This window comes from Belonocnema kinseyi, chromosome 6 (genome assembly GCF_010883055.1).
Source record: "Belonocnema kinseyi isolate 2016_QV_RU_SX_M_011 chromosome 6, B_treatae_v1, whole genome shotgun sequence".
Classification (NCBI taxonomy): Eukaryota; Metazoa; Arthropoda; class Insecta; order Hymenoptera; family Cynipidae; genus Belonocnema; species Belonocnema kinseyi.
In genome coordinates, this window is record NC_046662.1 from 21,829,414 (window position 1) to 21,847,179 (window position 17,766).

The following is a 17,766-nucleotide window of genomic DNA, read 5'->3' on the forward strand; positions in this document are numbered from 1 at the left end:
TCCATTAGGGATTTCCCGCTTATTATGCGCATGAATCTCATGTCAATTGCGTTAATTTTACTCTTATCTTTTTCTTGATAAGTCTATGTCTCGCTACCGTATTTTATGAATTCGTTAAAATCTTTTAAAGTATTTAAAATCCTTGCGAAATATTGAAATTTCTGTGAAATCTTTGTAAAATGTTCAAAATCTTTTTAAATATTTTTAAATCTTTGCGACATTTTTGGAAAAATTTGAAATCTTCTAGAAATGATTAATGTACGTTGTTGGCTTTAATTTGTCAAATTTTTCTTTAATTTTTATATGTGAAATCTTTTAAGATCCTTCTGAATTTTTTGAAATACTATTTGTGAAATCTTTCTGATTTTTTTATTTTCGTTTGAAATCACTGGAATATTAATTCGTAATCTTTTATCTAATATTCGTTTGAAATCTTGAAATATTTAATATCTTTCTGAAATATTTTGAAATCTTGAAATATTTAATATCTTTCTGAAATATTTTGAAATCTTCTAAAAAGTTATGAAACGTTTTGAAATCTTTGAAATCTTGTGTACCCTTTCTCAAATCTTTGAAATTTTTTTAATCATTTGAAAGTTTTAAAATCTTTGTGAAATTGATGCGAAATATTTGAAATCTGGTGTGCACGCCTTTTTTTAAACTTTGAAATCATTGAAATCTTTGTGAAATTGTTTGAAATATTTCTAAAATCTTTGAAATATTTTTGAAATCCCAAAACGATGAATTTTTAACAAAAAAGTAATTTTAAACCAAGGCAGCTAACATTTCAAGCTAACAAGTCTAATGTATTAGAAAAAATTGGACTTTCAAGCCACGAAAGATGAATTGTCATCAAAAAAATTAATTTTCAACCAAGAAAGATGCATTATACAGCCACTAGATGAATTTTAAATGAAAAAAATATATATTTTTCAACCAAACAGTTACACTTACAAATAAATAGTTCCATTTTTAAGCAACAGAGATGTGTTTTCAATAAAAATTTGAATTTTTAACTAAATAGTAGTTGAATTTACAATCGAATTATCAAAATTTCGAACAAAAAAGATTTTACTAAAACCAAAAACAATTGCATTTTTAATCAAACAGTAAAATTTTCACACAGAAAAAACTAAGAATAAAATTTGTTGCAGGAAATTTTTTAGAACGATAAAGTTTTGTTTAGCCAACTTTGCGTCTTTCAAAAAAACATGTGTTTGTCATGGAAAAACAAAAGAAGGTTTAACCGAGATTTGTGTAACGTTTATCCTGTGAAGTTATTTTTTGTTGCAGAGAATCTTTCGTCGGAAATCGATGTAAAGTTTATCTTCTGTTTTTTCTGTGCAAACACAAGAAGATGAATTTTGTAGAATACAGATGAATTTTCAACAAGAAAGTTAATGTTCATCGGAGAAAGCAAAATGACTTTTCCAACAAAAAAGATCAATTTTCTGTCCTAAAAGAAGATAGATCAATAAAACAGTTGAATTTTCGGCAAAAATTTTGACTTCGACAAAATAATTTAATTCTCAATCAATTAAATTGTTAACCAAATAAAAAAATGTGCAACAAACAAAGATTAGTTTTGAATCAATTATGAAAAAAAACAACAAAAAGAGAGAAGTTTATTAAAAATAGGAGCAAAAAGAGGAATTCTTTGAAAACGAAGGAAGAGGGGAATAGGGGAAAGAGATTATTATAGATTTCATACCTCGATTAATTAATTTGGTTGTTGTTGATAAAATCTAAAATGGGATGGATTAATGTGGCCTTTTCATTTAAAAACGTTACTATAGTGATTTTTGCTTTAAAAAATGACTTGAAAAAGAAAGTGACCGTTTACAAGCAATAAATCTTCCATACTTAAATTATAATATTTTCATCGTTTTAAATTTCCAACCAAACAACTTTAATCTGTAATTATTCAATTTTGAATGCATCAATGTATGCTTCAACATTCAATTTGGGCTTGTCAAGTATTCTGAACATTTAAATTTTGACACTACTTAATTTAAATATAGTTAGATAACGTATCTTAATTAAGGTATTTTCAACTGCATCAGGGAAAGCGAAGCGGGGCTAAGTCCATTTTTGACGAAATTAATTTGACTCAAAAAACATACTTTCTCGCTCTTTTACATCTATTTAAGTGAAAAATGAAGGGTCCACAATTTTTTACCCTAAAATTTACAATTTTAATGTATTCATATCTGTTAACATTTCAAAGAAAGATGACTAAAATATACTTAAAAATTCAATTTTTTAACAATTCGATGGCAATGATAGGATTTTAATAATAAGCATTTAACAACTGAAGATATTATCGAAATTAAAAATTGCTGTACTAGTACGACAAATTGTCTCGTTTTCTGTTAAATAGTGTAATTTATTTATTAAATAAATAAAAATAGTTTTTTTAGCAATGTATGTACCGTTTATATTTATAATATCAGGGAAAGCTAAACAGTGCTAAGTCCACCGCTATTTCCACTCGATTATTATTACGTGCATATATAGCGCCTTCTATTTTTAAACACAATGGTTCTTAAACTGATCCATCAACCAACAATTTAAACAATTTCTGAACAGTTTAATTAATTTGTTGAAAATCTAGCTGTATTGTTAAAAATTCACCTTTTTTGTCAAAAATTGAACTGCTTAGCTGAAGGTTAAACTACTTTATTCAAAATTAATTTTCTTCGTTGAAGATTCATCTCTTTCGTTGAAAATTTAACTATTCCATTATAAAAAAATCTTCTTATATAAAAATTCATCTTTTGTGTTCAATCCTTTCGTTGTGAATTCATTTTTTGGTTTGTTAAAGACTTATCGTTTTATTTTAAGTCATCTCTTTAATTGAAAATGTATGTGTTAGTACAAAATTCGTTTTTTTTTTTATTAAGAACTAATTTTCGAACTATTTTTTCGAACTATTTTTTCGAATTATTCCATTTCGAACGATTCCATTTTTTGTTCGAACATGATATTTTTAATTCAATATTGAGCTTTTCTGGACAAAAATTCAACAGTTTGACTGGGAAATTCATATATTTTGTAGAAAAATCGTATTTTTTGGTATAAATTTAATCTTTAATCGTCTTTTATCGTAGAAAAGTCATCTTTCGAATCAAATGACAGTGAATAAAATCCAATTAAAGGTTGTTATTTTCATAAACAAACATTTTTAATTCATAATAATATAATCACCAATAACCACAATTATTTTCCGTTTTCATAATATAAGAATAAAAATATATAAATAAGTTTTTAGAGCATGGAAAGGCATATAATTTAATTAGAATAGAGATATAAAACAATTCGTTTAGTAGATGAAAGATAATTTTTTCAGAAGGTCCATCTTTTGCTATTAGGATAAATAAATTGAAGCCAAAACCTTTAATCAATAATCAATATTTGTTCCGAATTTGTGAAGAGTGAAAAATTAACTTCAGCAGCAACATGAGGAAAAATCATGAGTTATCGTCAGCACATTCTTTTAATAAATATGCTGTAAATCATTGAATAAGAATTTGAATTCTTGCACGATGTTGTTCAGCATATTTAGATAAGCTAACGATATTAAATACAAAAGAATTATAGACAAAAATTCTTTATAATTTTTCATTATGAATGTATACAATTACTATTAATATAATATATTAGATATTTAAAGATATTTTGAATGTAGCACATTCTGTCTCTCTGGATTATAAATTTTCAAATTAAGAACGTTCTGTTTATAAAAGTTAAGTAAAAAGTTCATTCAGGTTGAAATTTCCATATCTGCAGTATTCAAGTATATATATATGTTCCCAGCATATCTAGAGAATGTAATTCTTATGTAAACTTTATATCGAGTGTATTTATATATTGCATGTGTCCTCAGCTTTGCTAACGAGTTGCGAGGAGGAATAAGAGATGAGAAAAAATTAAGCAAGGAAGAATTCCTTGAGTATGATATTACATAAAATAAAAAACGCTCTAACGTTAAAATTAAAAAAAAATCTCTTTGCATTAAAATTCCTTAATAATTAGATTTACTTTTGCTATTCGCGGACAAAAAACCACGCAAAATGATTTTTCTACCATAAAAAAAGAACTTCAAACCAAAAGGACGAATTTTTACCAAAAAATATAAATTTTTGACCAGAAAAGACGACTTAAATAAAATAGTTGTATTTTTAACCCAATAGTTGAATTTTCAATTAAAAAATATAATTTTTTAAACCAAAATGAAATGGGTAAATTCATATAGTTTAAATAATTACTTTTCAACAACAAAAAACTAAATTTCAAAAAAACAGTTGAGCTTTTCACCAAACAGTGAAATTTTTAGCCAAAAAAGACGAATTTTGAACAAGCCAGTTGGATATTCATAAAAAAATTTATTTTCATCTTTTAAAGATAACTTTACTACCAGAAAAGATCATTTTCGAAACCAAAATGACGATTTAGAACAAACCGGATATATTTTCGGCCATAAAAGACGACTTAAATAAACCAGTTGAATTCAACAAAAAAAGATGAATTTTTAAAAAAATAGATGAATCATCAACTATGAAGAATGAAGATGAATTTTCAACAGCAAAATTTAATTTTTCACCCAAAAAGATGAATTTTCAACCATATAGTTCATTTTTCAACCAAGCATATGCTTTTTGAAACAAGGGGATTATTTTACTTGAAAAAATAAAAATTCTCTACCAAATACAGTGAAACCCTTCAATAGTCCTCCCTTCTATAGTCCTTCTGAGAATTAAGGCCGCGCCGCGAGTAGGTGTAATAGGAGATGTGCGGGGTACGCGGAGTCTACGGTTGTCAATCAGGCGAGCATTCAAGTGTGAACAAACAAAAGCGGGGCGGGCTAAATTGAGTTAGTTTCCACCCACCGCCAGCCCCAAAATCGGCTCTATAGAAGATATCCACTATAGTTGAATTTTTAATAAAGAAAGATAAATTTTCAACCAAATAGCTGAATTTTTTACTAAAAAAAAAGAAACATTCTCAACAAAAAATGGAGCAGTTAAACATCCAATTGAAAAATTAATTTTCAACCAAAATGAAAACCAATGTTCAACAGAATAGTTCTACTTTCAACCAAATATATGAACCTTCAACCAAAAAAATGGATTTTTAACAGAGTAGTTCAACGTTCAACTAAGTGTAGTCGAATTTTTGACCAAAAAACATGAATTTAACAAAAAAGTTGTATTTTCAACAAAATAATTAAATTTGCAACCAAATACTAGATTTTATAACACGAAAGAGAAGAATTCCGAACCAAAAATATAAGTATACGACTTTTTTAAATTAAAAAAATTTAATTTTAAACACAAATACAGTGAAATTCTTCTATAGCGCAGATTTTGGTGCTGACGGTGGGTGGGAATTAACTCATTATAGCCCGCTCCTCTTTTGTTCGTTGACACCTGAGTGACAAACGCAGACCCCGCACACCCCCCATTACACCAACTTCCGACGCGGTGTCAATTCTGGGATGGGCTATTGAAGGGTTTCACTGTAGTTGGATTTTCTTAATGGATTTGAAAAATCGAGAAAAAGAGAAAAAACTAAGAGTTCTTTAAGAAGGGAGGAATAAGGGAAAGATTGTGAAATATTAAACATGAAAGTAATTTTTAAACGTATTACGTTATTATCGAGCTTGAACATACTAAATCCTAAAATTTTTTGAACAATATTTTTTTTGGAAATCAGAAATAGAAGTATGTGGCAAACCAGCGTATCAGAACACTGAAAAGGTATAATTAATTAGGATTTAATCTATAAACTCCTTGGTTCTGCGCTTTAACGAAAAGTATTTGAAAAAATTCTTATTTTCGTAATTTTGATATTATTGTGGAGGCCAACTTTTTTTACATTTCTAGAGGCCATAAAAGGCTTCTCAAATTTTTTACAGATTTTTGTTTGCAGCCCTATAATAGATTATAATGTTTAGTAGACTCTTGTAATATAAAAAATGTGAATCTCCAGAAGCGTAGCAAGAATTTTCGAAGGTATCTAGAACGTTTCTGAGTTTTTTAATTATTTAAATTATTCTTTTTCAACTTACTTTAAATACCATTTTTAACTTAACAATTTTTTATAGCATTAAGCAACAATATTTACACCTTTTCTTCATTATGTACCTGATGTATTTTTTTTATAATGGTTACAAGCACCGTAACAAAATAAAATTTCATTTTGGACAAAAAAACGGCGTCAAAATGTATACTGAAATAAAACTAAACCATAAGTGGTTCATATTAATACGAATATAGAAATCAAATCAATTGATTTTCAGTTATGACAATGAAACAGAGACCGAGCATAACTTAAGTTCAAAACAAATTGAATCACTAGTTTTTTTTTGTGCAATGCAAGTGACCAATCACTGTACTTTATTATTAGATTTAATATACATGTAATAGAAGAAAAAATGAAAACATGAAATTAAATTGACTATACTTGAGTATACTTGAGTATACTAAAGTTCATGTACGTGTATAATAAATTCAGTACGAATGTTATAAACTTACTGTACGTTGGTATACTAAATTTAATTTCATATTGTGCATTCTTGCTTCCAATACATGTATACTAAATCTATTACAGATTTTTCTAATAGTGTATTTTTATTCATTAATTTCAATTAGCTGTTCAATTTACAATATGAAATTCAGATTCCAAATATGCATCTGAAATAACGTTTAGAATTATTGTGTAAATGTAGAAATAGGTACATAAATCAATGTAGAATATGCATATTGATTCAGAGGTGGGCATCAACAAGAAAACGAGTTTTTTTCAGGGACATCCAGTTCAAATATGTTTAAGTAAAATACAAGGTCGCTCCCATCTTTGACCTAAACATGACTTGGTCTTAAATTAAAATCATTCAATTATACGAGAATTAGGGAAGTTCAAATAAATTGAAGGTAAACTCAACTCAATTAACATCAATTAAAATGAATTTAAGTAAATACCTACAATTTTTCAAGAGAGTTCAACTGCATTTAAGTGAATTCGAGTCAATTCAAGTAAAGTCCACTATACTCAAGTAAATCAAACTGTATCCATGAACTGCATTTAGGTCAATTTCAATCAATTAAAATAAATTAAACTGAATTAAAGCGCAGACTTATAAATTGTCATTTTATAATTTCAGTGTTTTAGATTCGGCAGATGCAGATATAACTATTCATAAGAGTATAATATAATGAGGAATTGTTTTAAGTACGCCTGCACTCAAAAACTAAAATAACAATGGACTTGATTAGACAAGAGATCTACAACCTTAGTTTAAGCTTATCAAGACAATGACAAATAAGATTTTCGATCTGTGGATAATCTCAAAAAGGATTAGCTGGAAAAATATGTTGAGAAGTTCCAAGAATAAATTAGATTTCTCATCGAAAAGAAATAACGCATTTTAAACGACAAATAGTTATGATTAGCACTCGAGCTATTTGTCTCTAAATAAAAATATGAAAGATTCGTGCAATTTCATATTTATTGGCTGTCGAAAGCCTTGTTAAAAAGTTAAGACTCGACTTCCTCTATAAGTGATTGGGCGAATGAGTTATTGATTTGTTTAACAAGAAGAGTTTTCCGGAAATGGGAAATAGAAATGTTGAAATATAGGACAGAAATTAATCAATATCGATTGGTAGAAATATGTAACACACATATAATTTGTACTTACACTATTTTTATACTTTTACTCAAATAAGATTACATATACATATAGAAATTGGTTCCAGTAATATGTTTACACAGAATAATTACTGTTGGATAATCATCACCATTCTCAAATAATGACTTAGATAATGAGTTGAACAATGTTGTTAAGTAACCTACACATAAAAGCAATTCTATAGTTGATTGAAATTTAAGAAAATGTTCTTTCGTTTTTTTCTCAAAGTTCCTCAAAACATTATTAGACATTTAGTTGAAAATGCTTTATAAACTTTTAAGTTGAAAAATTAAAGATATTAAAGAACATTAACTGTTGTTCTTATAATCAAATAGTCAATGCAATGACAAGAACTGAAATAAAACAATCAAAACAAAAATGCAGACAAAAACAAACATAAGATTTTAAAATGAAAAAGAAGATTATAATCTTTGGATCGATATCAAAATTATGAATGGCAGATGAATAAAAAAGATTAAAATGATAAGAATGATTCTCTAAAATCGACACGATACGATATTTTTAGCGTTACTAACGATGATGTGTTCAATTTATAAAGAGTAACTATATATAATCATAAAATTCATATTATAGGATAATTGTTCTCAAGATGTCAACAATGATTTTACCGTTGACTGTTATTATTATATAACTGTACAAGTGTCCGTACTATTATAAGAATTAATAATAAACAGCTATCTAATGAATGTTTATAAAATTTGTGACAATTGTAACATGCGATAAGATTAACACAAAAAAATACAAGTTTTTCATGTGCGACAATTGACATACCGAAGTACCGAACTAGATAACCAACGAAATCCGAGATTTTTAGTAGAGCGAGAAACCATTCTGTAAAATCAAAATCATCACTTAAAGATGAGAAAAAAACCACTTCCGAGATGACGTGCTGCTTATTCAAGTCCAAAAATATTCTATCAGAAAATATTATCCAGTTCCGATAAATAAAATTTGGAAGTCTACAATCTCAAAGAGAAAGCTTAATTTGAAGAAAATGAATTTGATCAGAGAGGGGGGGAAGAGGGGGGAGGGGAGAGAGTTAACCAATCCTGAGTAAATCATTCGAGAATTTGGAGGTTAAAATTTCGTGGATTTTTAAAATCGTCTTTAGATAACAATTGAAAATATAATTTCTAATTTAAAGTATATATATAAACTTGCTTCCAAGATATGAAAATGCTGAATTTAAGAATAAAAAACTTTTTAGACTAAAAAATTATTTTCTTTCGCGAAAATAAAGATTTAGTGCGACGGTATCAGAGTGTAACAGGCGTTTTTTCGCTGAAAGGACTATAAAATTAAGCAAAGTATATATATATTTATAAAGAAACGATAATAATGTCAAGAAATACCTTTATTGATAGCAACGCAAAAAATTGAATCAAAACAAGTTTTAATTAGTAGTTTTTGGTAGAAAATGAAGAGTTAAGATTTTAGTTTCGAATTTTATAAATATTTGATGCTGAAAAAAGCGACAAATAGTTTTATTAAAATAATATTATTAATATCAATACTATAATATAAGAAGTATTTTATTATTTTACTGTATTTAAAAGTTCTTAGGTAAAGGAATATGGTTAGGAAACTGTTATCAAGGAGAAAGAATAAATAAACATTTTTATGGACACAATCTTGTATTAAAAATTTTATTGTTAAAAATGAAGATTAAAAAGAAGATGGAAGACAAATACAGAGTCAGTTATCTAGTTTTTAATCGCCAATCTTTTTATTACTATAGTGAAAGTGAGATTTCGAACAAGTCCTTTAAATAAAACGTATACTTGATGTTTTAAAGAACTTTTGATACAAAAATAAAACATATTCGTTAAAAACGTTGGTACTCGCACTGTACTGAAAACCTTATATTTTCAAACAAATAGTCGAATTTTCAAACAAACAAAACTTCGACCAAAAACAGTTGAATCTTCAACCAAAAAATATCCTCTGTAAAGAGATTAATTTTTAACAAAGGAGTTGAGTTATTAAGCTAAAATTAGAATTTAAAAAAACTGTTGACTTTTCAACCCGGAAAGATGAAGTTTCAACAAAAATGTTCATTTTCAATGAATCATTCAGTTCAAAAAATTATTTTTGAGCAAACAAAAAGTATTTTCAACAAAATAGTTGGATTTTCAATCTAAGAGATTAGAGAAGAAACAACAACTAAAAAAATGCAACAAAGAAGTTAAAGTTTTACTCAAGTCGTTGAAATTTCCATTTGAAAAATAAATTTTTAACAAAATAGTTTAACAAAAGAGATGAATGTTTAACTAAAATGATGAATTTCAAACTAAAATAGTTACATTGTTAGCAGAAAAAATTAATGTTCAAACAAAAACACAACGAATTTTCAACTAAAATGACGAATCTTCAACAAAAAATGATTTTTAACAATGTAGTTCAACCTTTAAACAAGTAGTTATATTTTCAAACAAGAAAGATAAATTTGCAATTAATAATGTAACAATAATTAGTTTTAAATCAAAAACAGTTGGATGCAACCAAAAAAGGCGAATTTTCAACAAAATAGTTGAATTCTGAACCAAACAAGATAAACAGCTGCGTATTTATAAAAAAGATTAGATTTCTAATAAAATAGATAAATTTCATTAACCAAAAATATAAATTTTCTAAAAAATAGTTGAATATTCAACCAAAAAAGATTTCAGTTAAATTTTCAAAATCAAATCATTGAATTTTCAACAAAAATTCATTCTCAATATTATCTCATTTTTTCATGACAAATTTTTCATTTTCCCAAACCATTAATACTTAAAGAGCAGAAATCTTGATCTTCTAACATTTTGAACATAGAATCTTTTATAAAAGCAATAAAGCAATTTTAATTAAAAACTTTTTATTTCACAATTCATTATTCTTGACAGTTATTTAAAATGCCCCTTACAGAAATTCCCTAAATTTTGCAAGATTCGTTTCAAAATCCCTGACCTACAATCCTAGTTTTTTTGGGTTCGAGTTTGGGACAACAAAATTGGATTGCTTCTATATAAACAAAAAAATTGTTTTTCCCAATTAAAAAGTTTTCTCGATGTTGCACCATGTGACAATTGGATATAATTCAAACTATTAAAACAATCGACTGTTTACGGTAGTTTAAAAAAATGTAATCACGATTTTTAGTAGAAAGACATTTTTTAAAGAGATTAAAGATATCTTTTATCTCGAAGAGTTAAATCTTTTGACCATGATTTGGATGTTTGAAGTTCTTCTACTGTACTAACATTCCACTGTCAAGGACCAGGTGTTAGGGTCATTAACACAGGAAGATGGCTTTTTCAAATATTAGTCATTCTTAATAGTGGTTACCGATTCAAAATGTAACTTTTTTTTAGTTGCATTTCCCAAAAAAGGACCTATTGTTACTTCTTTAGTTACTATTGTATTTTAGAAATATAATATATCCAAATTGAATTTTTTTTAAAAACTTTTTCGTAACTTTCGAATGATAGTTGTTACACTTTTTAATGAAAGTCGTGGATTAGTCATAACCGACATAGCATTTCTAAAACAAGGAATGTTTGAGACAATTTTGAATTTTAGTGTGGAAGAAAAATTTCAGCTTTCCTATTTCGAGCTACAAATCTGTTTGGCTTTTTTTCAATTGAAAAAAAAATCTTGAACAAAAAAAAAAATGATTTCTTAACAAAAAATGTAATAGTTGATATTTTAAAAAAAGTTGTTTTAAATTAAAAACAGTTACATTGAATCAAAAAAAACAATTTTTCAACAAAATAGTTTAATTTGCAGTCAAAACAGAAAAAAAAATTAACAAGAGTGTTTAAATTTTAAGTCGAAAAGGTCTGCTAAAAAGCAAATTTTCAACAGAAAAGTGAATTGTTAATGAAAAATCAAATACACGAAATTTCCACCGAAAAAAGACGAATTGTCATATACTATTATTTTTTTACAAAAAAAAAGAATTTTAAACAAAATATATGAATTTTCAAGTGAAGAAGATCAGCTTTTAACCAAAAATGTCATAGTTTTTTAATTTGAAATATTAATTTCCAGCAAAAGAAGATGAATCCTCAACTAAAAGTGTAATAGTTCATATATTTAAACCAAAAATAAAAATAATAAATGTCTTTTGTAGGTGTTTCACGTCAAAAAATCAAGTTTTTCCAGGTCTACTTTTTTTAAATCAAATAATCAAATAACCGTTTGTTATACATGTAAAAGATGAAACATTTCATTTTTTACTGACACACAATTTATAAAGAAAGCAGAATCATAAATAAACAAATTTTTAATTTTTGCGAACATAAGTCGTCTTTGTTAAATCTATTTAAAATGTTGTAAAATCTAGAAAATCCTTGAATTCTTTAAAATCTTTGTGAAATATTTTCAAATAATTTTAAATCTTTGAAATATTTGTAACATCTTAATTAATCTTTTTTTGTGAAAACTTTTGTGTTCGTTTGAAATTATTACAATTTTTTGAAATCTCAAATTTATTGATACCTTCTGAAATTGTTACAAACCTTTGGAATGTTCTGAAATCCTTATACATTCTTTTAAATACTTGTAAAATCTTTTCTATATCTTTTGTATTTATTTGAAATCATAGGAATATTTAAAATCTTTGTGTAATATTTTGAAATCTTGTGAAATTTTTCCTACAACTTTTCTTTTATTTGAAATCACTGGAATATTTGAAATCTTTTTGTACCCCTTTCAAAATCTTTAAAATTCTTGAAATTCTCATGGATTCTTTGAAATATTCTAAAAACTTCGAAATTATTTAAAATGTTTGAAATATTTGGAAACCTGGTGTACTTTTCCCTTTTTGAAATGTTTGAAATTCTTGTATTCTTTCGAAATATTTGAAATCTCGTGTACTGTAACCTTTTTAAAATCTTTGAAATTCTTTGTCATCTTTTGAAAACATTATGAAATCTGTTGTATTAATTTTAGATCATTAAAAAAAAATTTGAAATCTTTCTGTAATCTGTGTTTGTGAAATCTTTTGTGTTCATTTGATATCATTAAAACCTTTTTAAATCTTCTCCAATTTATTGAAAACTTTTGAAATTTTTTAAAATATTTGAATGTAACATTTCTGAAATGTTTTAAATTTTTGAACTCCTTTTTAAGTTATTAAAAACCCGTGAACTTTTTTTCGAAATGTTCAAAATCCTTTTATATATTATGAAAGCTTTGAAATCTTTTGAAACACTGTAAAATCTTTAGAATTATTTTAAGTAGAATATCACAAAGAAATGTATACTTTAACATTCTATTTTAGCGAAAATGAAATTATAAAACTCACAGAATTATTCAAAATGATCATTGTCATCTATAAAATAATTAGTAGAATCTGCAAAAAATGCCCTGAAATCTGTTCATTTATTCAGTAAGGAAGAAAACATAAATTACAGCTTGATAAGTAAAAAACTTTTTGGTAGTAGATTTCTTCTAAACGAGATGTTTCTTTCATAACCGACTAACAGATGGAAATTAATTTTTAAATTTAAATAAAATAACTATTTTAAAAATAAAAAAAAATCAAGGTATATCCGGTATATTTTATTGTTCTGAGGGAACCTATACAAATTAGTTATTCAGGAAACGGATAGATTTTTCTTGTACGTATACCACTGTCAAAGAATTACTGATATTTCTTTTTCCTTCTTTCTAGCTACAAGCAAGAAGGAAGAAATATGATTAATTCTTTGACAGTGATATACAATAAAAAAAAATCTGGCTGTTTCCTACATAAATAAATTTGGTGTAGGTTCTAGTTTTTAGATTAATATTAAGCAATTGACACATATAATTGCAATGATAAGCAGAATGTATTGTTCAAGTTTTAATCATGAATTTTCGTTGTCAATTGTTTCCAATTTTTCCACGAATTTCCGATAATAATGATTAATTTCGGATTTAGTATGACAATCGCGATAACAATATTGTAAAAAGTTATTGTTTTTTTTTAGAACTCCAGTGAGACAAAGATTGTTCGGTTTGACACTTGTGTAGCCCCCGAAAAAGATGTTTCTTTTTTTTCTGAATTTTTCGAAACTATAGTAGTTATAATTCCAAAACCTAGATGATTAACTTGATTCTTGATGTCAAAAGACATTGTCGACCCAGTGGCCGCTTTGTTTTGACCCACATGCGCTCTTCACTGTTAGCATATATGTCATGTCATATGTACCAGACTTACTGTAAGGTGGTCTTTCCGTTTCCCAGATGAGAGTTCCCCGATGTAAGTACACTCTGCACCTTTTTCTTTTGATGACAAAGGTGTTCAGTAATACCGTTTTGGAGCACCCATCATCAGGTTCCTGCATTTTCGTTTCGTTCATTAGAGTTTGCTGTTAGAACAAAGGAAGAGGTAGGTTTTGCCGAAAATTGAGCCACTTTATGATCGATTGTCTGTCTCGGTTTGACAGTTGAATTTGGGGGAGCAATTTTGATGAATGGAAGAAGCTACGATTTCGATCCGCGAACTGGTTTCACTAACTACCTTACTCCGTTGGCACTATGGCTCGAGCCTCGAGCTGACTGAACAGCTGAAGCTGTTTAGCTGAACTGGAGAATTCTCGTTTCTCATTCTCATATGCCGCGTTTCAAGTTTCAACCTCGAGGCTCGACACTAACACGGACCTCTGCGTCGCTGATGGAGACTCAGTTTATTCCACTCTCCTACACACGAGACGAGCCCCACCAGAGGCTTCCTGTAGGTGTAATTTTGGTGTAATCAAATTGCTCTCAGCGCCCGATTAAAAAAGTGTTAACTATTATTTAAAAAATTTATCTTTATTAATTGAAAATTCAACTGTGCTTAAATTACGTAACAGCTCGCGGGATTCACAAATCAAACAAACTGACATTGATTGTACAGATAGTTAATATGAATCTAACTTTACGCGCCAAAGAAACCTGTCAAGTGGAAAAACGAACGTGGCCAATAATAATTTTTAAAAAAAGTGAGGAGTTTTATCGGCCAGAGAATTTCTTTTTTTAATCTTGCAAAAGTCAGGGAATTTCTATAACTTTAAACAGTTTAAACCTTCAAGGTTCCCATGGGGTCGTTAGTACTCTGACACTTTATATTGAAATTTACGAAGTTCGTTCTGCTTCAGTTTTTAATTTTTTGTCAATGTCTTAAAATTAAAAAATCATTTAAACAGTAAAATTATCTTATAACGAGACACTTAAGGGAATGCCCAAAAAAATTTCACGCCAAAATATTGAAAACCTTCTACGCAATAAACAATTATGGGTGGGGTCTTCAACGACCCCATGGGGACCTCAACGTTATACCAAAGTAAGGGGATCTTTAAGGGTTAAATAGCTGTCAAAAAGAATAAATTTGAAATTTTGTAATTCAAAGTTGTAATTGTTTTATACCTTTTTTAAAAGATTCTATGCTAAAAATCTTACAAATTTAAGATTCAGGGAAAATAAAAAAAAATTGCTGAAGCGAAAATAAGGAAATTTTTAAAATGAAATTTTGAGGTAACCCGATATAATATTCTTGTTAGTAATTTATTTTACTAGTATTTGTAGTTCTTTTTTTGCGCTTGTTTTCTCCTCAGGATTAACTTTTTAGTTATAAATTTTACTATTTATGTAAAAATTCATCAATTTTGTTAAAAAGTCATCACTTTTGGTTGGCAATTCAATTGTTTTGATAAAAATCCTTAGTTTGGGTTGAAAATTCAACTATTTACGTAGAAAATTAACTTCGTAATTTTTCTTTTTGATTGGGAAATTCATTTGCTTCATTGGAAATTTAATCATTTTGAGATAAAAATGTAACTGGTTGGTAAAAAATCGTCGTTTTGAAGTTTAAAATAAAACTACATATTTTCGCAGAATATTCACTTTTTCTTTAAAATTTATATTTTAGTGTTAAAAGGACTTTCTACCAAAATACTTAAACTTTTAACAGAAATACATACGATTTTAAGCAAATGGTCGAATTTTCAAACCAAAAATATTAATTTTGATAAAAAAAGTTAATTTTCAACCAAATAGTTGAATTTTCTACCATCTTCAGATCAATAAGACTAACTTAAAAAGACACAGTCAAATTTCTAGCAAAAAAGTCAAGTTTCAATCAAATAAGAATTTTTTACAAAAAAGTTAAATTTACAACAAAAATTTTATTTTTGACCAAATTTGGACTTTTTACCAAGACATTTAAATTTTTAACAAGTTAAATGAAATTGTAATCATATGGTTGAATTTTGTTACCAAAAATATTAATTTTGATCCAAAAAGTTGAATTTTTTACCATTTTCATATCAAAAAACCTAACTTCTAAGAAGAGAGGCAAATTTTCAACAAATATTAATAATTAATAATTGTCTAGCATTTTCAAACAAAAAAAAAGAAGAATTTTCTACAAAAGAATTCAATCACCCCCAAAAAAGCTAATTTCCGACCTAATTTAGACTTCCCACAAAAATACTTAATTTTTAACAAAATACATGAATTTTTAACCAAATGGTTAATTTTCTATACTGAAAATTATTCATCATCAACAAAAAAAGTACTTTTTATTTAAATAGTTGAACTTTCCACAATTTCCAAACCAAAAAACGAATTTTCTACAACAGGAAAATTTCAAACTTGAAGATAATTTTTGATCAAATTTGGACTTCCTATCAAAAGACTCAAATTTTTAGCAAAAAACATGAATTTTCAACCAAATGGTTGAATTTTTATACAGAAAATATTAAATTGCAACAAAAAAGTATATTTTCAACCAAATAGTTAAATAGCTGAACACTAAATAGTTGAATTTTCAACTAAAATAAATTCAACTTTTTTTACAGAAAGATAATAGTTGATATTATTTCAACTGAAAAAGACTTCAATTTAAAATAAATCATAGTTGCATTCAAACAAAAACCTTTCTCAATAGGAGAAAATATACAAAACACACAACGTAACTTCAAAGTAACTAAAATGAAAATTCTAAGTTACTGCCAAAATCGTAACTATGTTATGTAATAAGTTACTTTATTTTTAAAGTAGCGAAGTTACCGAAAGTGTCAAATAACGTAACTTTTCAATAACTTAGTTCCCTACAACAAATTACTATCCAACTCTGGTTTAAAATTAATTTTTTAATGTTGAAAAGTCAACTGAAATATTTTTTAAAATGAAAATTTGTCCTATAAATTAAAAAATTTATCTATATTAATAGAAATTGCATCTTTCTTGGATAGAAATGCAACTGTTAGGTTGAAAATTCAACAATTTTCTTAAATTTTTCTCTTTTGTATAAAATTTTCTTTTAATTTAAAATACATATTTTGATGTTGGAAAGTCAAACTGAAATCTTTTTTGGATAAATATTCAACAATTTCTTTTTGAAATTTGTCTGTTTAATTTAAAAATGCATCAGTTATGGTAGAAATTTCATATTTCTTGAATTAAAAATCAACTTTTTAATTAAAAATAATCTTCTTCGCTTGAGGATTGAACTATTTCGATTGAAAATATAGGTTGAACTACTTTTTGTTAAGAAATCATTTTTTTCTTTGAAGATTAATTGTTTTTAGTTGAAAATCTCTTTAAAAGTTTATCACTATTTTGTTGAAAATTGAACTTTTTTAATTCAAAATTCAGCTGTGATTATAAATTACGTAACAGATCGGGGGTTTACGATTTGTTCTTTTCGGCTATTTCGAGACAAAAATAACCAAAAGAAAAAAAGGGGAAAAGTCAACCAAAACCCACCTCTCACTTTTTTCTTTCTCTGTCCTTTTTATACTACTAGGGAACCAACATGTTTCGAGGCAAATTTAGACCTGATCAGGGAATATTTATAGGATAAACTAAACATATGAAAAATTAATATACCCGAAATGAAAATATTTCGATGGATATTAATTAAAATTTGAATAATTCTAATATAATCTATATCTTTAGTGAGAAAATGATTGTTCTATAAAAAAATTAATTTTACTTTAAGGGCATGTGACACAACTAAATACCTATATTACCGACCACAGTTTTTCAGTTCACTGAATGTTTTTTTGAACCTTAGAACTTTTTTTGTAAATAAAATA

At 26.8% G+C, this 17,766-nt stretch overlaps 1 protein-coding gene across 2 annotated transcripts in view; it reads right to left on the minus strand.

Annotated features, from left to right (window-relative positions):
• The window catches only part of LOC117174829 (ceramide kinase), a 49,850-nt gene extending 35,529 nt beyond the window's left edge, over positions 1 to 14,321 (minus strand). Inside the window, exon 1 of one of the 2 annotated variants that reach the window (XM_033364207.1) lies at positions 13,902 to 14,321. In XM_033364207.1, the coding sequence (XP_033220098.1) occupies positions 13,902 to 14,043 (142 nt within the window). In that variant the 5' untranslated portion in view covers positions 14,044 to 14,321. Of the gene's footprint in view, positions 1 to 13,892 lie in introns of both variants that reach the window. The other variant, XM_033364206.1, reaches the window with a different exon arrangement.
• Between the last annotated feature and the right edge of the window lie 3,445 nt (positions 14,322 to 17,766).